At 44.6% G+C, this 15495-nt stretch overlaps 1 protein-coding gene across 7 annotated transcripts in view; it reads left to right on the forward strand.

Moving 5' to 3' along the window:
- The window catches only part of arhgap28 (Rho GTPase activating protein 28), a 187215-nt gene extending 175645 nt beyond the window's left edge, over window positions 1–11570 (forward strand). For all 7 annotated transcript variants that reach the window (XM_080194629.1, XM_080194627.1, XM_080194634.1 and 4 more), the window contains 2 exons: window positions 3421–3485; window positions 4244–11570. In XM_080194629.1, coding sequence (XP_080050755.1) covers window positions 3421–3485; window positions 4244–4335 — 157 coding nt within the window. In that variant the 3' untranslated portion in view covers window positions 4336–11570. The remainder of the gene's footprint in view (window positions 1–3420; window positions 3486–4243) is intronic.
- The last annotated feature ends 3925 nt before the right edge of the window (window positions 11571–15495 follow it).

Below are 15495 nucleotides of genomic sequence, written 5' to 3' on the forward strand. Positions count from 1 at the left end.
TGGTACGTGACCTCAGAATTTAGTATCTTTTCCCAACAGACGAAGTGGAAGAGAGTATGTCCAGGTTGTGTGGGGTTCTGGGCCATGCTGGCTGCTTTTCCAAGGCAGCAGGAAGTGTGGACGGAGTCAATGGATGGGAGACTGGTTTGTGTGATGGACTGAGCTATATGGGCTAAGGAGAAGATAAGTCAGTTTAGATGAGAAAGGATGGAAGGGGGCTAGAGCATAAACGTTAGTGTGAACTTGTTGAGCTGAATAGCCTGTTTCTGTTCTGTATATTCTATCCAATCTGTGCAATTTCTGTGCTGATTACTTAATAAATGTCTGTCCTTATAGTGGTTCTTCTGATTACACAGTTATCAGCTATGTGTCCTATTGCAGTGGAGTAAAGCACGGTCTGTACTGTACTCGCTGGTCTCAGTGGAGGCTGGAACAGGGATATGACGATTAGTCAGAGTGAGTGGGATTAGTGACGGCAGGACTTTGTTACTACTCCCTATCTAATGATTCCCGCTAGCTAGCAATGGTTAAATATGCACAGGAAGCTTGACTACACGGAGAAGATGACAGAGGATTATTCCCGGAGTCATAGAATCATAGGATCCTATAGTGCAGAAAGAGGCCCTTTGGCCCCTCGAGTCTGCACTGAACACAATCCCACCCAGGCCCTACCCCCATATCCCTACATATCATACCCACTAATCCCTCTAACCTACGTATCCCTGGACACTAAGGGGCAATTTCTTAGCACGGCCAATCAACCTAACCCTCACATCTTTGGACTGTGGGAGGAAACCGGAGCACCCGGAGGAACCCACGCAGACACGAGGAGAATGTGCAGACTCCACACAATGCTCTGGCAAACATGAGGGTCTTCGGGATTGGAGATCAAAAGGAGAAGAATAGGAAGTCCCAAGGGCAAAAAGAAAGTGAGGTTAGGGAGTTCAAAAATACAACATGAAAGGAAGGCTTGGGCTGGGAGCAATGGCCACCTAATCCTTTCTTGCAGAAGGAAAGGCATGAATTTGATGTTCTGAATGGCTGCCTTTTGTGCTGTATTTGACTCTGTGGTGTGAATAGCAACTGAAATGTCTTAGTGTGGATTTGTAGCTCATCTGTACATTTTTGCTTGAGGAGGGAAATGCTGAGTGTTGCAAAGATATAAAAGTGGCATCCTGGAAGTGAAATCAGGACCAGATGATAGATTTTGTAGGAAACATCTGTGTTGGAGGATAAAGGACACGGCAGAGTGCTTCATAGCAGATGAATTCATTTTGACCTACAGTCTGAAACACTGATCTCTTTAGCAATGCTGGTTGAGAAATGCATTCGGAGTAGGGCCCCTCTGCTTCTCATTTAAAAATTGCAGACAGGAAGAGGCTATTCAACCCATCGTTCTTGTGCTGTGTTGTTTTTTAAATTACTCTCCTTATCCACACTAACTCCTGTTCATGAAAGGCTTGTCATAAGTGAGTTCACCCGTGTTAAGCAATGCCTTGAATTTAAAATTTTCATCTGTGGGATGTTCAATTACATTAAAGGTGCTATGTAAATGAAAGTGGTTATTGTGCAGTGGGATCTTTTACATCTATCTGAACAGCTTTAAGGTCTGGTTGGAAAGACAGGGATTTTCTGAAACCCCTGCCCTGTGGTGTGTCTTCTGATGGCCTTGTGGGATGTTCTGTCAAAGAGTCTTTGATTTGATTTATTATTATCACATGTATTAATATTCAGTGAAAATTGTTGTTTCTTGCGCGCTATAAGAACATAAGAAATAGGAGGAGTAGGCCATCCAGCCCCTCCACAAAGTATACCATTCATAGAGAAGGAAAGAAAAGAGTGCAGAATGTAGTGTTACGGTCATAGCTAAGGTGTAGAGAAAGATCAACTTAATACGAGGTAGGTACATTCAAAAGTCTGACGGCAGCTGGGAAGAAGCTGTTCTTGAGTTGTTTGGTACGTGACCTCAGACTTTTGTATCTTTCTCCCGATGACAGAAGGCGGAAGAGAGAATGTCTGGGGTGCATGAGGTCTTTGATTTATGCTGGTTGCTTTTCCAAGGCAGTAGAACATAGAACATTACAGCGCAGAACAGGCCCTTCGGCCCACGATGTTGCACCGACCAATTAAAAAGCAATGACCCTCTAACCTAAACCAATCCCTTTCCATCCATAAACCTATCCACGGATCTCTTAAATGCCCCCAAACTAGGTGCATTTACAACTGCAGCAGGCAGGGCATCCCAATCCCTCACCACCCTCTGGGTAAGAAGCGTAGACAGAGACATTGGATGAGAGGCTGGTTTGTGTAATGGACTGGGCTTTGTTCACAAACCTTTGTAGTTTTTTTTGGTCGTGGGCAGAGCAGGAGCCATACCAAGCTGTGATACAACCAGAAAGAATGCTTTCTATGTTGCGTCTCTAAAATTTGCTGAGAGTCGTAGCTGACATGCTAAATTTCCTTAGCCTCCTGAGAAAGTAGAGGCATTGGTGGGTTTTCTTTAACTATAGTGTTGGCACGACGGGTCCAGGACAGATTGTTAGTGACCTGGACACCTAGAAACTTGAAGCTCATGACCATGCCCACTTTGTCCCTGTTGATGTAGACAGGGCATGTCCTCCGCTAGGTTTCCTGAGGTTGATGAATATTTCCTTCTTGTTGACATTGAGAGAGAGATTATTGTTGTCGCATCAGTTTGCCAGATTATCTCTTTTCTCATCATTGTTTGAGATCTGACCCAATATGGTAGTGTCATCAGCAAACTTGAAAATCAAGTTGGAGGGGAACTTGGCCACACAGTCATAGATGTATAAGGAATATAGTAAGGGGTTGAGAACACAGCCTTAGGGGGCACCGCTGTTAAAGATGATTGGGGAGGAGGTGTTGTTGCCTATCCTTACTGATTGTGGTCTGTGGGTTAGGAAGTTCAGGATCTAGTTGCAGTGGGAGGATCTGAGTCCCGGAGTTTGGAGATGAGTTTCGTGGGAATAATGGTGTTGAAGGTGAACTGTGGTCAATAAATAAGAGCGTGACATAGGTGTGTTTGTCATCCAGGTGTTCCAGGGTTGAATGTAGGGCCAGGGAGATGGCGTCTGCTGTGAACCTATTGTGGCAGTCGGTGAACTGTAGTGAATCCAAGCTACCTGGGAGGCTGGAATTGATTTGTTCCATGACTAACCTTTCAAAGCACTTCATAATGATGGATGCCAGCGTCACTGGATGACAGTCGTTAAGGCACGGTGCCTTAATAAGGAATAATGGTGTTAAAGACTGAGCTGTAATCAATAAATTGGAGTCTGATGTAGGTTACTTTGTTATCTAGGTGTTCCAGGGTTGAGTGCAGGGCCAAGGAGATGATGCAGACTTGACAGCTCTCAACAAATTCTAAATCAATCTTTTCTTTTTGTTACATTTTCACAGTACAAGTTCTGCAGTTCCCCTTAATGGACTGAGCCATTACTTGTTCGAAATTGGTGGAAACATAGGTAGGTGATTTTTTCTTTACAGTTGTTGTGTGAAAAGTACTGAGAAGGACAAACTGTTAAAGAACCGTAGTGCTTGATATCTTGATTGAATTGCTATCAGTGTCATTTCCGCCTTTAATCCCTGAGCTACTCGGTAAAAGAACCAAATGGCTTGCTGCCCTACTCTCCCCTTAGTGTCCAAAGATGTGCAAGTCAGATGGATCGGCCATGATCGATGTGCAGGGTTATGGAGGTTAGGGCCGGGGGTTGGGGGTTGGTTAGAGTGTTCTTTTGGAGAGTGAGTGCAGACGCGATGGGCCGAATAGCCTCCTTCTGCACTGTAGGGTTTTCAGGGATTCAAAAATAAACAACTCTTTAAAAATACCCTCTGCAATGGCAAGCCACTCAGATCAAGAGCAATTAGGGGTGGGCAATAAATCCAATCAGTAATGCCCATATCCCATGAATGAATAATAAACAGTGCCTTGGGTCTGTTACATCAAACTGGGAGGGCATACTTGACCTTGGTCACCTGTGTGATGAAATAGAGAGCCTTGGTGTCTGACAAAAAGAAAATCAGTCAGCACTTACCGGACCTCAAGTTTCATTTTCAGCAGTGGGACTTAAAAGCAAGTTAGAGTTTTTACCTGTCTAGCCAGAGAGGAAGTTGCCCTGGTGGGTTCGAGCAGTAGATTAGAATTTATGGTACTATTTCAGCAACATTAATTCTCTTGGCTATTGACATTGCCTTATTTGCGTCTTGTGTGTTTTCTTTTCAGGAGAGCGCTGTCTGGACCTCAACACCTACATCCTGGACTTGTACCATTTAAATCCCAATGCGAGATGGGTCATTAAGCCCAGAACATTGTGAGATTACTTGTTGCAGAGTGATGGGCCATAAAGTAATCTTGGAGCAGCCTTGGTGAATATGACTGCAGGGACCCCTGAGAATAGTGGATGTATTTAACAGTGGAGCCTTTGTGTCTGAGGCTTTGGGCCATTGGTTACCCTGACCGACAGAACTCTGCTCTCGAAAGGCGACCGTTTCAGAGGCCATGACCCTACCGTGTCGGGCCGAATGTGGCCGTCTGTTGTCGGCTGGCAACTGGGATGGAGAAGTTTGTGACCATTTTGAAGCTTTTCCTCTCTTCTGCTCGAGAGAAACCTCCGGAGGTTAAAAGTCGAGCGGAGAGGGTATTTTTTAAAAAAAATTTTGACTTCAAAAAAAGCAACTCGCAATAAACTCATCGGGTGGCGATTAAGAAGCAAGTCAGTCCGTCAGTCATGACCATTACAAACATGGTCTTGAAGGAATGTGCATTTTAAACAGTCATGTCCACTAGACCACACAGTTGACGAAACTACGTATAAGCCAACTACCTTTTGTTTTCTGGTTATTTTGTGTGTTTGTAGGGGGAGGTTTGGTGGAGGAGGGAATGGTGATTCTCCCGGGAGTGATCGTGTTCGCTGAGTTTACAGACACTGTATGAGGACAGCCAAAGAGTAAACAAGATGGATGTTTTCTTTGAATAATAATTAAAAGCCATTCCAGTGGGAATGCGTTCGGTGCCAAATTCCACGGAGCCTCTCAGGCGGGAAGTTGTGACGTGGAGAGAGGATGAGGACTGCACCTGCAATAGCAATGCGATTCCTGTTGGAGCGCGGCTCCCGGGCTCGCTTCCACATCTGCCTGGAATTCTGTTTTGCAGCAAACTGAAGGCCGGCCTTTCTTACTGTGACCTTGCGGAGTGTGTGCACACACAGGATGATGGGCAGCGAGGCCACGGCGTCCAAACATGGTCCCACTGAAAACAAAACTCTCTTGTTACGCTTCAACATGCACAGGAAGCCTTTTGACAGGATGGAGGAAGGATCGAGCCATTTTCTTTCTGGAACTTACACTCCATGGGACAGCACATGTCGACTGTGAACAATTAATCATTCTGTCATCATTCAGTATCTCGCGTGCGCAGGGGGCACCTTCTCTCGTTTTGTTGTGCCCTATTAACAGAAAGCAGGGCAACGTGCGGAGATTATAGTCTTGCCCTCTTCCCTTTGATAAAGCACCAGTGATCATCCGTGTCCACCTGTAATGCCTTCAGTTAGGTCACAGATCAGCCAAAATCCATAGAATGTGGTGGTCCAACCTGGAGGGGCTAAACTGGGTGGGATTTTATGGCCTCGCTTGACCCGAGACTGGAAAATCCTTCCCGAGGTCAACAGACCTTCCCATTGTCTGCCCCTTGCCTGCTTCGATTCCCGTGGCAGGTGTGGCGGTGGAATTCTGGCGACTGTTTCCCAAGCTCCGTCGCTTATTCAACTTGTGAACACGTTTGAGTGTGGTGTCTTTCTTAAGTATGTGCTTTAGGATATTTGAGTGGGTATGAACCAGTTCTGTAGTGCTGTTTAAAATACAATTTTTTTTTAAACAAAAAAAGGAGGGGATGGAAGGATTTGAAATCTTGCTCTATCTGTCTTGTGAAAACTGATCACTTTTTCTTGGGGAGGGTTGCGGAGTTTCTGGAATCTCGAATAGTTTTAATAGTTTCTGTTTCCCTTCCCCCTCTCCGCCCCAGGGAAGAAGTTTGCTGTTTAGTCGAAACTAGGAGTTACACAGGGGCAGTGGGAAAGATTTGACTGCCCTGTCTTTATTGTTTTGTTGATCAGCATGTATCAGCTAGGTAAGAATATAGGCAGCGAAAGACACTGCCCTTTCCAGAGTGAAGGTTAAAACAGATGCATTTTGCATGCTCCAATATCAGAAGGTGAATTAAACTGGCCCTGTCTCGTTACATCTTGCTTGCACAGAACTAGATAGAATTTATAGTGGAGGTATGGGCCAGTTTGCCCCATTAGCCTGTGCTATGCTCCACACATGCACCCTCCGTCCCTACTGTGTCCAACCCTACCACCATATCCTCTTTGATTTGAGCAGACTTTATTAGTTTATTCCTTCAGGAAGTCTGATCACATTGATAGGGATATTAATAGACAAATAAGAAATAATTTTCTGAAACTGTGCCAGAAACTGAGTTCACCTTGCATGCATATTCAAAATTCAGGCACTTGTGTCCCCTGATGTTCCATCCAATCTAATGGGGAGCATCCTTTCCCTAATGCTGCCCCAGATATTACTGCATTGCAATTGCCAGTTTCAGACTGACAGCCTATTGAGTAAGAAGGGATGACAGACACTGGTTATCTAGTTGTCTACAATTGCAGCCTAGCCAGGGAAATTGGAATTCTACATGCTAGTTGAATTTAACGATTAACTAAGACTTGTTGGACTGTCAATTCCCAGACAGACTCTCGCTGAATGGTCTGTCAAGAAGTCCTGATGGTTCAAGAAATATATTGAGGGTTGACCCATAACACTGGTGTAAAATTGCCTTGAACACCTTTTATACAAAGGTTTCATTCGTGAGTTTGTGTTCCTTTGTGTCAAATTACTTCTCATCAACTCAAAGGGTGGTACGGTGGTTTGGCACTGCTGCCTCATAGCTTCAGGGACCTGGGTTCGAATCCCAGCTTGGGTCACTGTCTGTATGGAGTTTGCGGATTCTCCCAGTGCCTGCGTGGGTTTCCCCCGGGTGCTCCGGTTTCCTTCCGCAGTCCAAAGTTGTGTGAGTTAGGTGCATTGACTATGCTAAATAGCCACTTAGTGTCCTGGGGTACATAGGTTAGAGTGATTAGCAGGGTAAATATATGGGATTATGAGGATAGGGCCTGGGTGGTTTGTTGTCGGTGCCGACATACTGTAGGGTTTCTGTGAAAGTGTTGAGTTTTCCTCCATTATCTGCTCTGCAACTGGTTGACATAATGGCAGGAAACTCAATGGGAAAATTGAGTGAATAGCCCTTCTGATGTTGCACTGTTGACAGCATTTTCCTCCGCCCCTTCCCTCCAATCCCCACATACCCTGCCAACCCTGGTGGAGGGGGAGGAGGGGCATGACTGGTAATGATTGCAGAGGGACTCACAGGATGAGGGGGTGAAGAGTCATTCAAAAGGGACTCTTCCTTAATGGAGTCATCTCTTTCAAGGTCTCAGTTAACCTAATTTCATTTCCACATTAATAATACTCAAAATCAAAGTGGAAACTCTGTTTACGTAGACTTCCTTCAGGCCCAGGTGATGCCAGGAGCCTATGCCTATTCTGTCAGTGAAAGACCAAAATAACATTGACACCCTCATTGTCTCACAGAACTCCAAGTTAAATACTTACCTACGGCTCCTGTCTGGTTTGGATGGGAGCCCTGGCCACCGATCACAAGGTAAAATAGCGTCAGCGGCAAAGATGGGAATCAAAGCGTTTTTTTGCACTTTTTAGATTCCCACCAGTAAGAGAGGTGATAATGAGGTGACCATGAGTCTCAGGGTTGATCAGGCAACCCCACTGTGCCTCATAGTTCCTGTTCCCTCTATCATGAGGTACTCTCTGATCTCGTATGGATAAGTGCTTCTTACCCATTGCCATATGTACTTTATAAAGTTTTTGTAAGACCCCCATAAATTGTGACTTCTCCAACATTGAAAAATTGGCAACAGTAAGTGAGGCTTGGATGATGTTCGAAAGTGATGGGTTTTCACACTGAGGATATTTCAGGGAATGATTTCATTGCTGGGTTTTGGAAAATAATTTACAGGACCCACAAATCTGTGGTTGAAAAACTTGTTTCGCAATGGTTGAAACTGAGTCACAGACCTTAATCAGCAATATATGTCCTTAATTCTTCACCCAGACAGCCAGGTGAGATAGTGAACCACGTTACATGGCGCTGATGTATACTGGTTCACACTTTAGTAGGTGGACAGTTCACTGGCTGCTTGAAGAATTGAGTATGCTACTGTTCCACCTTTGGGCCCAAGGTTGGAACCAGATGCCAGAACGCAGATTGAAATGATTTTGGACAGGCCTAACCCTGTGACTGGTCGACGTGGATGTACAGCCCCTAATCCAGTAGTAATTAGCAATGCCATTGAAAGAGAGACAAGGATGCTTGTTATAAACTACTGAGGCAGTGAGCATAGCAAAGACCACTCAACAAGAGGTTCAGGCTAAGGCACATTAATGGGACAGAGTTGGTTTTGGAGGATTACTGTTCTATATCTCAGATCGATCACACTACTAGGTACCTGGAATAGGAAAGTAACTCATTTCCAACAACAGTATCTCAGGCTCTGAAGGGTCACAGTTCCACTAAAAGAAAGGATGTAGAGGAAAGTGAGGGTTAAAAAAAAACACCTGGGTAAATTAGTGGTGGATAACATTTTTGATAACACTCCAACTTATCTGCCACAGGAATGTACAAACAAAGCTTTAATTTTTAACACTAAGAGTTTGGAAAACCCTCATTTGCAACAGTAGCTCTGTACTGCCAAAAGAGTGCAGTAGAAACTGTAATGTATATAAAGCAGTGTGTGTTTCTTTTTGTGTGTTTAGGAACATTAACCACTTGTTTATTACTGATGTATTTTTTACATTGTGTTTTCTGACGTGTCTGCGTAAAGCTACCTCTCTTCACATTGACTTCATTCTGACATCTGCAGTTTGGATTAACTAAGACAGAAAGAGTCCCTTGGGGCCATACTGAATGCCCTGTGTTAGCCTGTGTAAATCATTAAAAATAACACTCATGCGGTGTGGAGGTATTCTGCCTCATCATACAAAAGCATTCAGTCAAAAGTTGGCAGCAACAGAAGGATTTTGGACCGTTCCAATAAATATGCTCTCAGTAAGATATATTTAGAATGGGTTACCGAATGATGTGAAACACTGACCTTTCATGAATCTGATAAGATGAGAGGGCAGACAGTGGTGTAGTGGTATTGCTGCTGTACTTGTAAGCCAGAGACTCAGGGTAATGGACCTGGGTTCGAATCCCACCATTAGCCGTTGCTGAAATTTGAATTCAATAAAAAAAAGTCTAATGATGCCTGTGAAATAATTGTAAAAACTCATAAGGTTCACCATAAGACAGGGGAGCAGAATTAGGCCACTTGGCCCATCAAGTCTGCTCTGCCATTCAATCATGGCTGATATTCTTCCCATTCCCATTCTCCTGCCTTTTCCCACAACCCCTGGTCCCCTTACTAATCAAGAACCTATCTATCTCTGTCTTAAAGACATTCAATGACCTGGCGTCTGCAGCCTTCTGCGGTAAAGGGTTCCACTCATGTCCTTTAGGGAAGGAAATCTGCTGTCCTTAGTGACAATGCAACTGACAAGGGTGTACTTTAACACTAATTGACAATTTTAGTTGATTATGAAAATTGGAGATTATGTCTCAGGTGAAAGATCTGACTCTACCCTGATTGTTTGATGGTATATCAGATAAGGGAAATGCCATTTTTGATTCAGCTGGGTGAAACGCATTGCATCTACCATAATGAAGGTAACATTCATCTTCAGTGCTTGGATGCTAATCTAGTGGAGTTTGGCCTGAGTTTGGTCTCATTGAATCGAACTGGTCCCATCCAAGAGAGTGATCTGCCCCACCAGGTGACAAAGGTCGACTACGTATTGGGCTCCTGAGGGGCAATGTTACAATTCTCCCAGACTGGGGTATTCTCAGCCGGGTGGGCATGTAAAATAGGCCAGGCGGATCACCTAGTGCCCACTCCTGACTGTCCTATAATATGGTGGACAGGTTAGACATCAGTCAGCCCACCTGCCCTTTGGCCAGCTAAGGGCCTTAAAAGGCCTACCTAACTCCTGTTAAGGGGCTGTTTATACTCCTGCCTCATATGTAGGGATGGGAAGGCAGAATAAGGGTGATCAGTTGCTAATATGGTGGACAGTTGGAAGCTTTTTCCCAGGGCAGAAATGACAATCGCAAGGGGGCACAAGTTCAAGGTAAGGGGGAGAAGGTTCAGTAGAGATGTGCGGGGTAATTGTTTTACATAAAGGGTGGTGGAGGTCTGGAATGCACTGCCAAGTGAGGTGGTTGAGGCAGACACATTAGTGACATTTAAGACTTTCCTGGATAGGTACATGAACAGGCGGGGTATAGAGGGATAGAGGCGGTTGGTCTAGATAGGACAAAATGATTGACGCAGGCTTGGTGGGCCAAAGGGCCTGTTCCTGTTCTTTACTGTTCTTTGTATGTCACCATCTAGGGGAAAAGGTGGGAAGGAAGGAGGATACGACCTTTGGAAAATGCCCTTGGGATCACCCTCAAGAGCCACCTCCCTGGCCTCCAAAATACAACCTCTGGAGTCCTATATCCTAATTTGGTCTAGTTTTATATATAGTTATCCTGATATCAGAAACTTCCCCACCTGCTCGGATATGGTCCATTTGGAAATGTGCTGAACTGTGGGCTCCTCCCATTCTCCAAACTCACTTCACAGCATCAAGGCTGGACTGGCTTTGAATCCAGATCCCGGAGGTGAAATGTCAGTGTGTAACCCACTGTGTGAGCCAGATTTGTTGAAAAAATACCTTTTCAGGAAAGTTCTGATTTCTGTTGATCATCTTACAAAAAAATCTTTCGATTCAAAAGCGCGGCTGCCATCTTTGAAAGTCCAAAGCTTGCATGCAGAAAATCCTGGTGTAAAAACCTAATATTCTGACCGACACTACCATTTTAATGGAATAAGACAATTGTACATACATAGAACCATTACTCTAAAGCATGACGATAAAAGACTTTGGTTTGACCCAGTTGTTTTTGCCCCTGTTATTTATTTGCATACCTACCCTTTTGTACTATGTTATATGACTGTGTGATATTGGTGATTCTAACACAGTGGATAATGGCAGTCAATTATTTTGGTGTGGTTTTTCTGTAACCTTGGAGAGTCTTGCTGCAGAACTACCTGCCACTCTTAAAGCGTCCTTCATTCAGTTCACATATCAGTGGTGATAAATGGAGCAGGATATCCAATGGGTGCGTTTCTGAACTGTACGAGTACAAAACAGCCTGAATACACGGTGGTGCACTCAACCCACGTGCATAGTATACGGAAAGGTTCAATGGACGGATGACAAAATTCCTAGAATGCTCCAATACTACTGACTATGCACAAAAGCATTATTAATGTGTACAAATGTATATTGTAATTTACCAAGTTCATACCACATACCAATAAAATTGTTAAAAAGATTTTTTTTTACATTTCAACTATATATTTCTACATTCTGATTGTATCCTAGTTTTGAGTTTGTGAAATGCTGGAGAAACTCAGCAGGTCTGACAGCATCTGTGGAAAGAGAATTGAGGCAATGTTTCGAGTCTCGATAACCTTTCGTCAAAGCATGACATTTCAACTGATCTTCTTCACCCTTCAGAGTGTTTGTCTATTCCATTGATTTGCCATGCCCACACTGTGGGTTACGGCCCTTTATTTGAGCTCAGCGCTAAGTTCATAGATTTCATGGAATCCTATAGGGCAGAAAGAGGCCATTCAGCCCATCGAGTCTGCACCGACCACAATTGCATCCAGGCCCCACCCCCCAGAACTTACCCCTAGCTAGTCCCCCTGACACTAAGGGGCAATGTAGCATGGCCAATCCACCTAACCCACACGTCTTTGGTCTGTGGGAAGAAACTGGAGTGCCGAGAGGAAACCCATGCAGACACGGGGGGAACATGCAAACTCCATACAAACAGTGACACAAGTCAGGAATCGAACCCAGGCCCCTGGTGCTGTGAGGCAGCAGCGCTAACCACTGTGCTGCCCTAATGTTCAAAGTTCTAAGCTCAAATCCTTAACCTCAGCAAAGCCATTTGAACTTGGGTTTTCCTGCTTGTGCAGTGGAGCAGGAGTTTAAAATCTGGGACTTGCCTGAAGTTTCTAATGACCCCCTGTGCCCACACAAATCCAGCCCCTGGATCCACAGGGACCACCTGTCCTTGTTTGGCAGACAGCCCGAACCTATAAAAACATTAGCTCTGCATGGATTCTGTTTTGACAAATGAAGTGAACTGTTGAATTTGGCATGATTGACATATTTAAGTAGCTATAAGTTGTTATTTCTATATTCGTTTTTGCCAATGTCTCAATGTTTAATTGTGCAAACCTAACTGGTGTGAAGTCTTTGAAGATGCTGTTATTGATATTTTAATGGCCCAAATGATTGACACTTTTGTAGGGTTGTTGGAGCAACAGCCTTCTTTTCAAAGAATGTTTCTGAATAGGGTAAAAGCAAATCACTGCAGATGCTGGAATCTGAAACCAAAACAGAAAATGCTGGCAAATCTCAGCACGTCCAACAGCATTTGTGGAGTGAGAATAGAGCCAATGTTTCATGTCTGGGTGACTCTTCATCAGAGCTGAAAGAAAGGAGTTTTTATGAGGGATGTGGGGATAAGGCCTGGGTGGGATTGTGGTCGGTGCAGACTTGATGGGCCGAAGGGCCCATTTCTGCACTGTAGGATTCTATGTTCTAAATTTCTCAATAGGAGAGTTTTTTTCTCAGCAGTTCCATACTTGCTGTTGTTATTGGTTATGGTCATTGTCCATTCTGGGTGATTGAGCATGGAAAGGGCACTAGTTGGCATGAGAGACCATGGGGAGTGACAGTGGGGCACAAGTGAGACAATGTTTTATAACAAAAAGTGTGAACATTGCATGTGTAATGGGCGGTGTGTGCCCCAACTAAAGAATCAGAATCATACAGCGCAGAGAAGGCCCTTCAGCCCATCGAGTCTGCACCTGAATTCCTACCTAATCCCATCTGCCAGCACTTGGCCCATAGCCCTGAATGTTATGACGTGCCAATCCAGATACTTTTTAAAGAATGCGAGGCAACCCACCTCTACAACCCTCCCAGGCAGCGCATTCCAGACTGTCACCACCTTCTGGGTGTAAAAACATTTTTCCTCAGATTCCCCCTCAACCTCCTGCCCTTCATTTTGAGCCTATATCCCCTCATGACTGATCCTTCAACTAAGGCAAACAGCTGCTCCTTATCCACTCTGTCCATGTTTCTCATAATCTTGTCCACCTCGATCAGATCATCCCTCAGTCTTCTCTCAAATCTATGCAACCTCTCTTCATAACTTAAATGTTTCATCCCAGGCAGTGCCCTGGTGAATCTCCTCTGCATTCCCTCCAGTGCAATCACATCCTTCAAATAATGTGGCGACCAGAACTGCACACAGTGCTCCAATTCTATACAACTCCAACATGACTTCCCTGCTTTTGTAATCTATGCCTCGATTGATAAAGGCAAATGTCCCATATGCCCTTTTCGCCACCCTACTAACATGCCCTTCCACCTAAACAGGTCTGTGGACATCCACACCAAGGTCCCTTTGTTCCACAGAACTTCTTAGTGTCCTACCATTCAGTGAATACTTACTTATCAAATTACTCCTTCCAAAGTGCATCACCTCACACTTTTCAGGGTTAAATTCATCTGCCCAATTGACCATTCTGTCTATATCTTCTTGTAACCCAAGACAATCCGTCTCACTGTTAACCACCTGTCCAATCTTTGTGTCATCCATACTAATCCTACCGCCCACATAGACATCAATGTCAATTATATAAATGACAAATGGTAAGCGGCCCAACATGGATCCCTGTGATATGCCACTGGACACTGGCTTCCAGTCACTAAAGCAGCCTCTGTCTCATACAACTGAGCAAATTTTGAATCCATGTTATTAAATTATCTTGTATCCCATGTGAATTTACCTTCCTTACAAGTCTCCCATGTGGGACCTTGTCAAAGGCTTTGCTGGAAAGTCAGTTAATCTGATGTGCATGGCTACTACTGACTCTGGCACCGAGGATGTGCTAATGATATACACATGGCTGGTTAATTGAGTTGGTGGGGAGGGTACGGGGGACATATGAACTGGCTGTGTGGCAAGGGTTCAAATGGAGGATGTGAGGGGCTATGCAGAGTGGGTATGGGTGTAGGGAGGGCTGTGTGTTGTGAGGGTTAGAAGACCTGATTGCTTTTATTACAACTGGGATGAAGCCCCAAAAAACTGAGGCAGGCCTTCTAACCAGACCTGCCTCCCTCCCTCTTCCCCCCCTCCTCCCCCTATGCCCACCGAGGACATGCTTCAGGGTCTGTTGGCCTGACTCCAACCCTCACCACTCTCTTGAGTGGAATTATCCGATTCGGTTGGGGGGGGGGGGGGATGCAAGGGGTAGTCTGCTGAATTAGGACACTTTCAATCTAAGTTGTCCAATTGGGTAGTGAAAATTCGACCCACCGAATCATTCCAACACGGGACCATTCGGCCCATTGGGAGGACTTTCTCAGTAAAATTACTCAGGGCTCTCCACACTTCTAAATCTCAAAGAACTGATGTTACTATTTGGCCGTATAAACAATAGCTTGTGTGGAAAAAAATAAAAATTCAAGAACATTGGGGATCTTCCGTTAATGTCTGTACAGGCTGTTGTATTTTTATTGATGTCTCTTTTTTACATCCACAGATGATTCTGTCCGCCTTGTTGGCTAACAAGGGGCATACATGTGGTGGGTCGTGCGAGGGCTACTCTTGGATGTTGCTTCGAGAGTTGCCTAGTGCTTCACGTCCGTTAGTGTACGCTTAAACTGGACCAAGTGACAGGCAACAAGACAGCTCAGTGACTATCACTGTCTGCTGTGCAGTTACAGGGACCCGAGTCGGATCTCCAACTTGGATCAATGTCTGTGGGAGTTTGCACATTCTCCCCGTGCTTGCGTGGGTTTTCTCTGGGTGCTCCGGTTTCTTCCTCCACCCCAATTAGGCTGAATTGTCCCTGAATTGGATCTCCCTTAATCTGGCACACATAAAATTCCCTAAATTTGCACCCCTTTATTGTGGAGTCCACGAGATAAAAGCCGTAGGTAGACGGATTGGAATGAAGTACTCACTGAGTGTTAAAATGGTCAGTGTGGGCTTGTAGGGCCGAAGGGCCGGTTTCCTGCACTGTGTTTTTTTTTTGTTCTTTATTCCCAATGATTGAAGTTTTAAAGTTTACTTATTAGAATCACATTATTGACTGCCACAAGTAGGCTTACAGTAACACTGCAATGAAGTTACGGTGAAAATGCCCTAGTTGCCACACTGCGGCACCT

The sequence above is a fragment of the Carcharhinus amblyrhynchos genome, chromosome 8 (genome assembly GCF_965287045.1).
Source record: "Carcharhinus amblyrhynchos chromosome 8, sCarAmb.v2.hapA, whole genome shotgun sequence".
NCBI classification, from domain to species: Eukaryota; Metazoa; Chordata; class Chondrichthyes; order Carcharhiniformes; family Carcharhinidae; genus Carcharhinus; species Carcharhinus amblyrhynchos.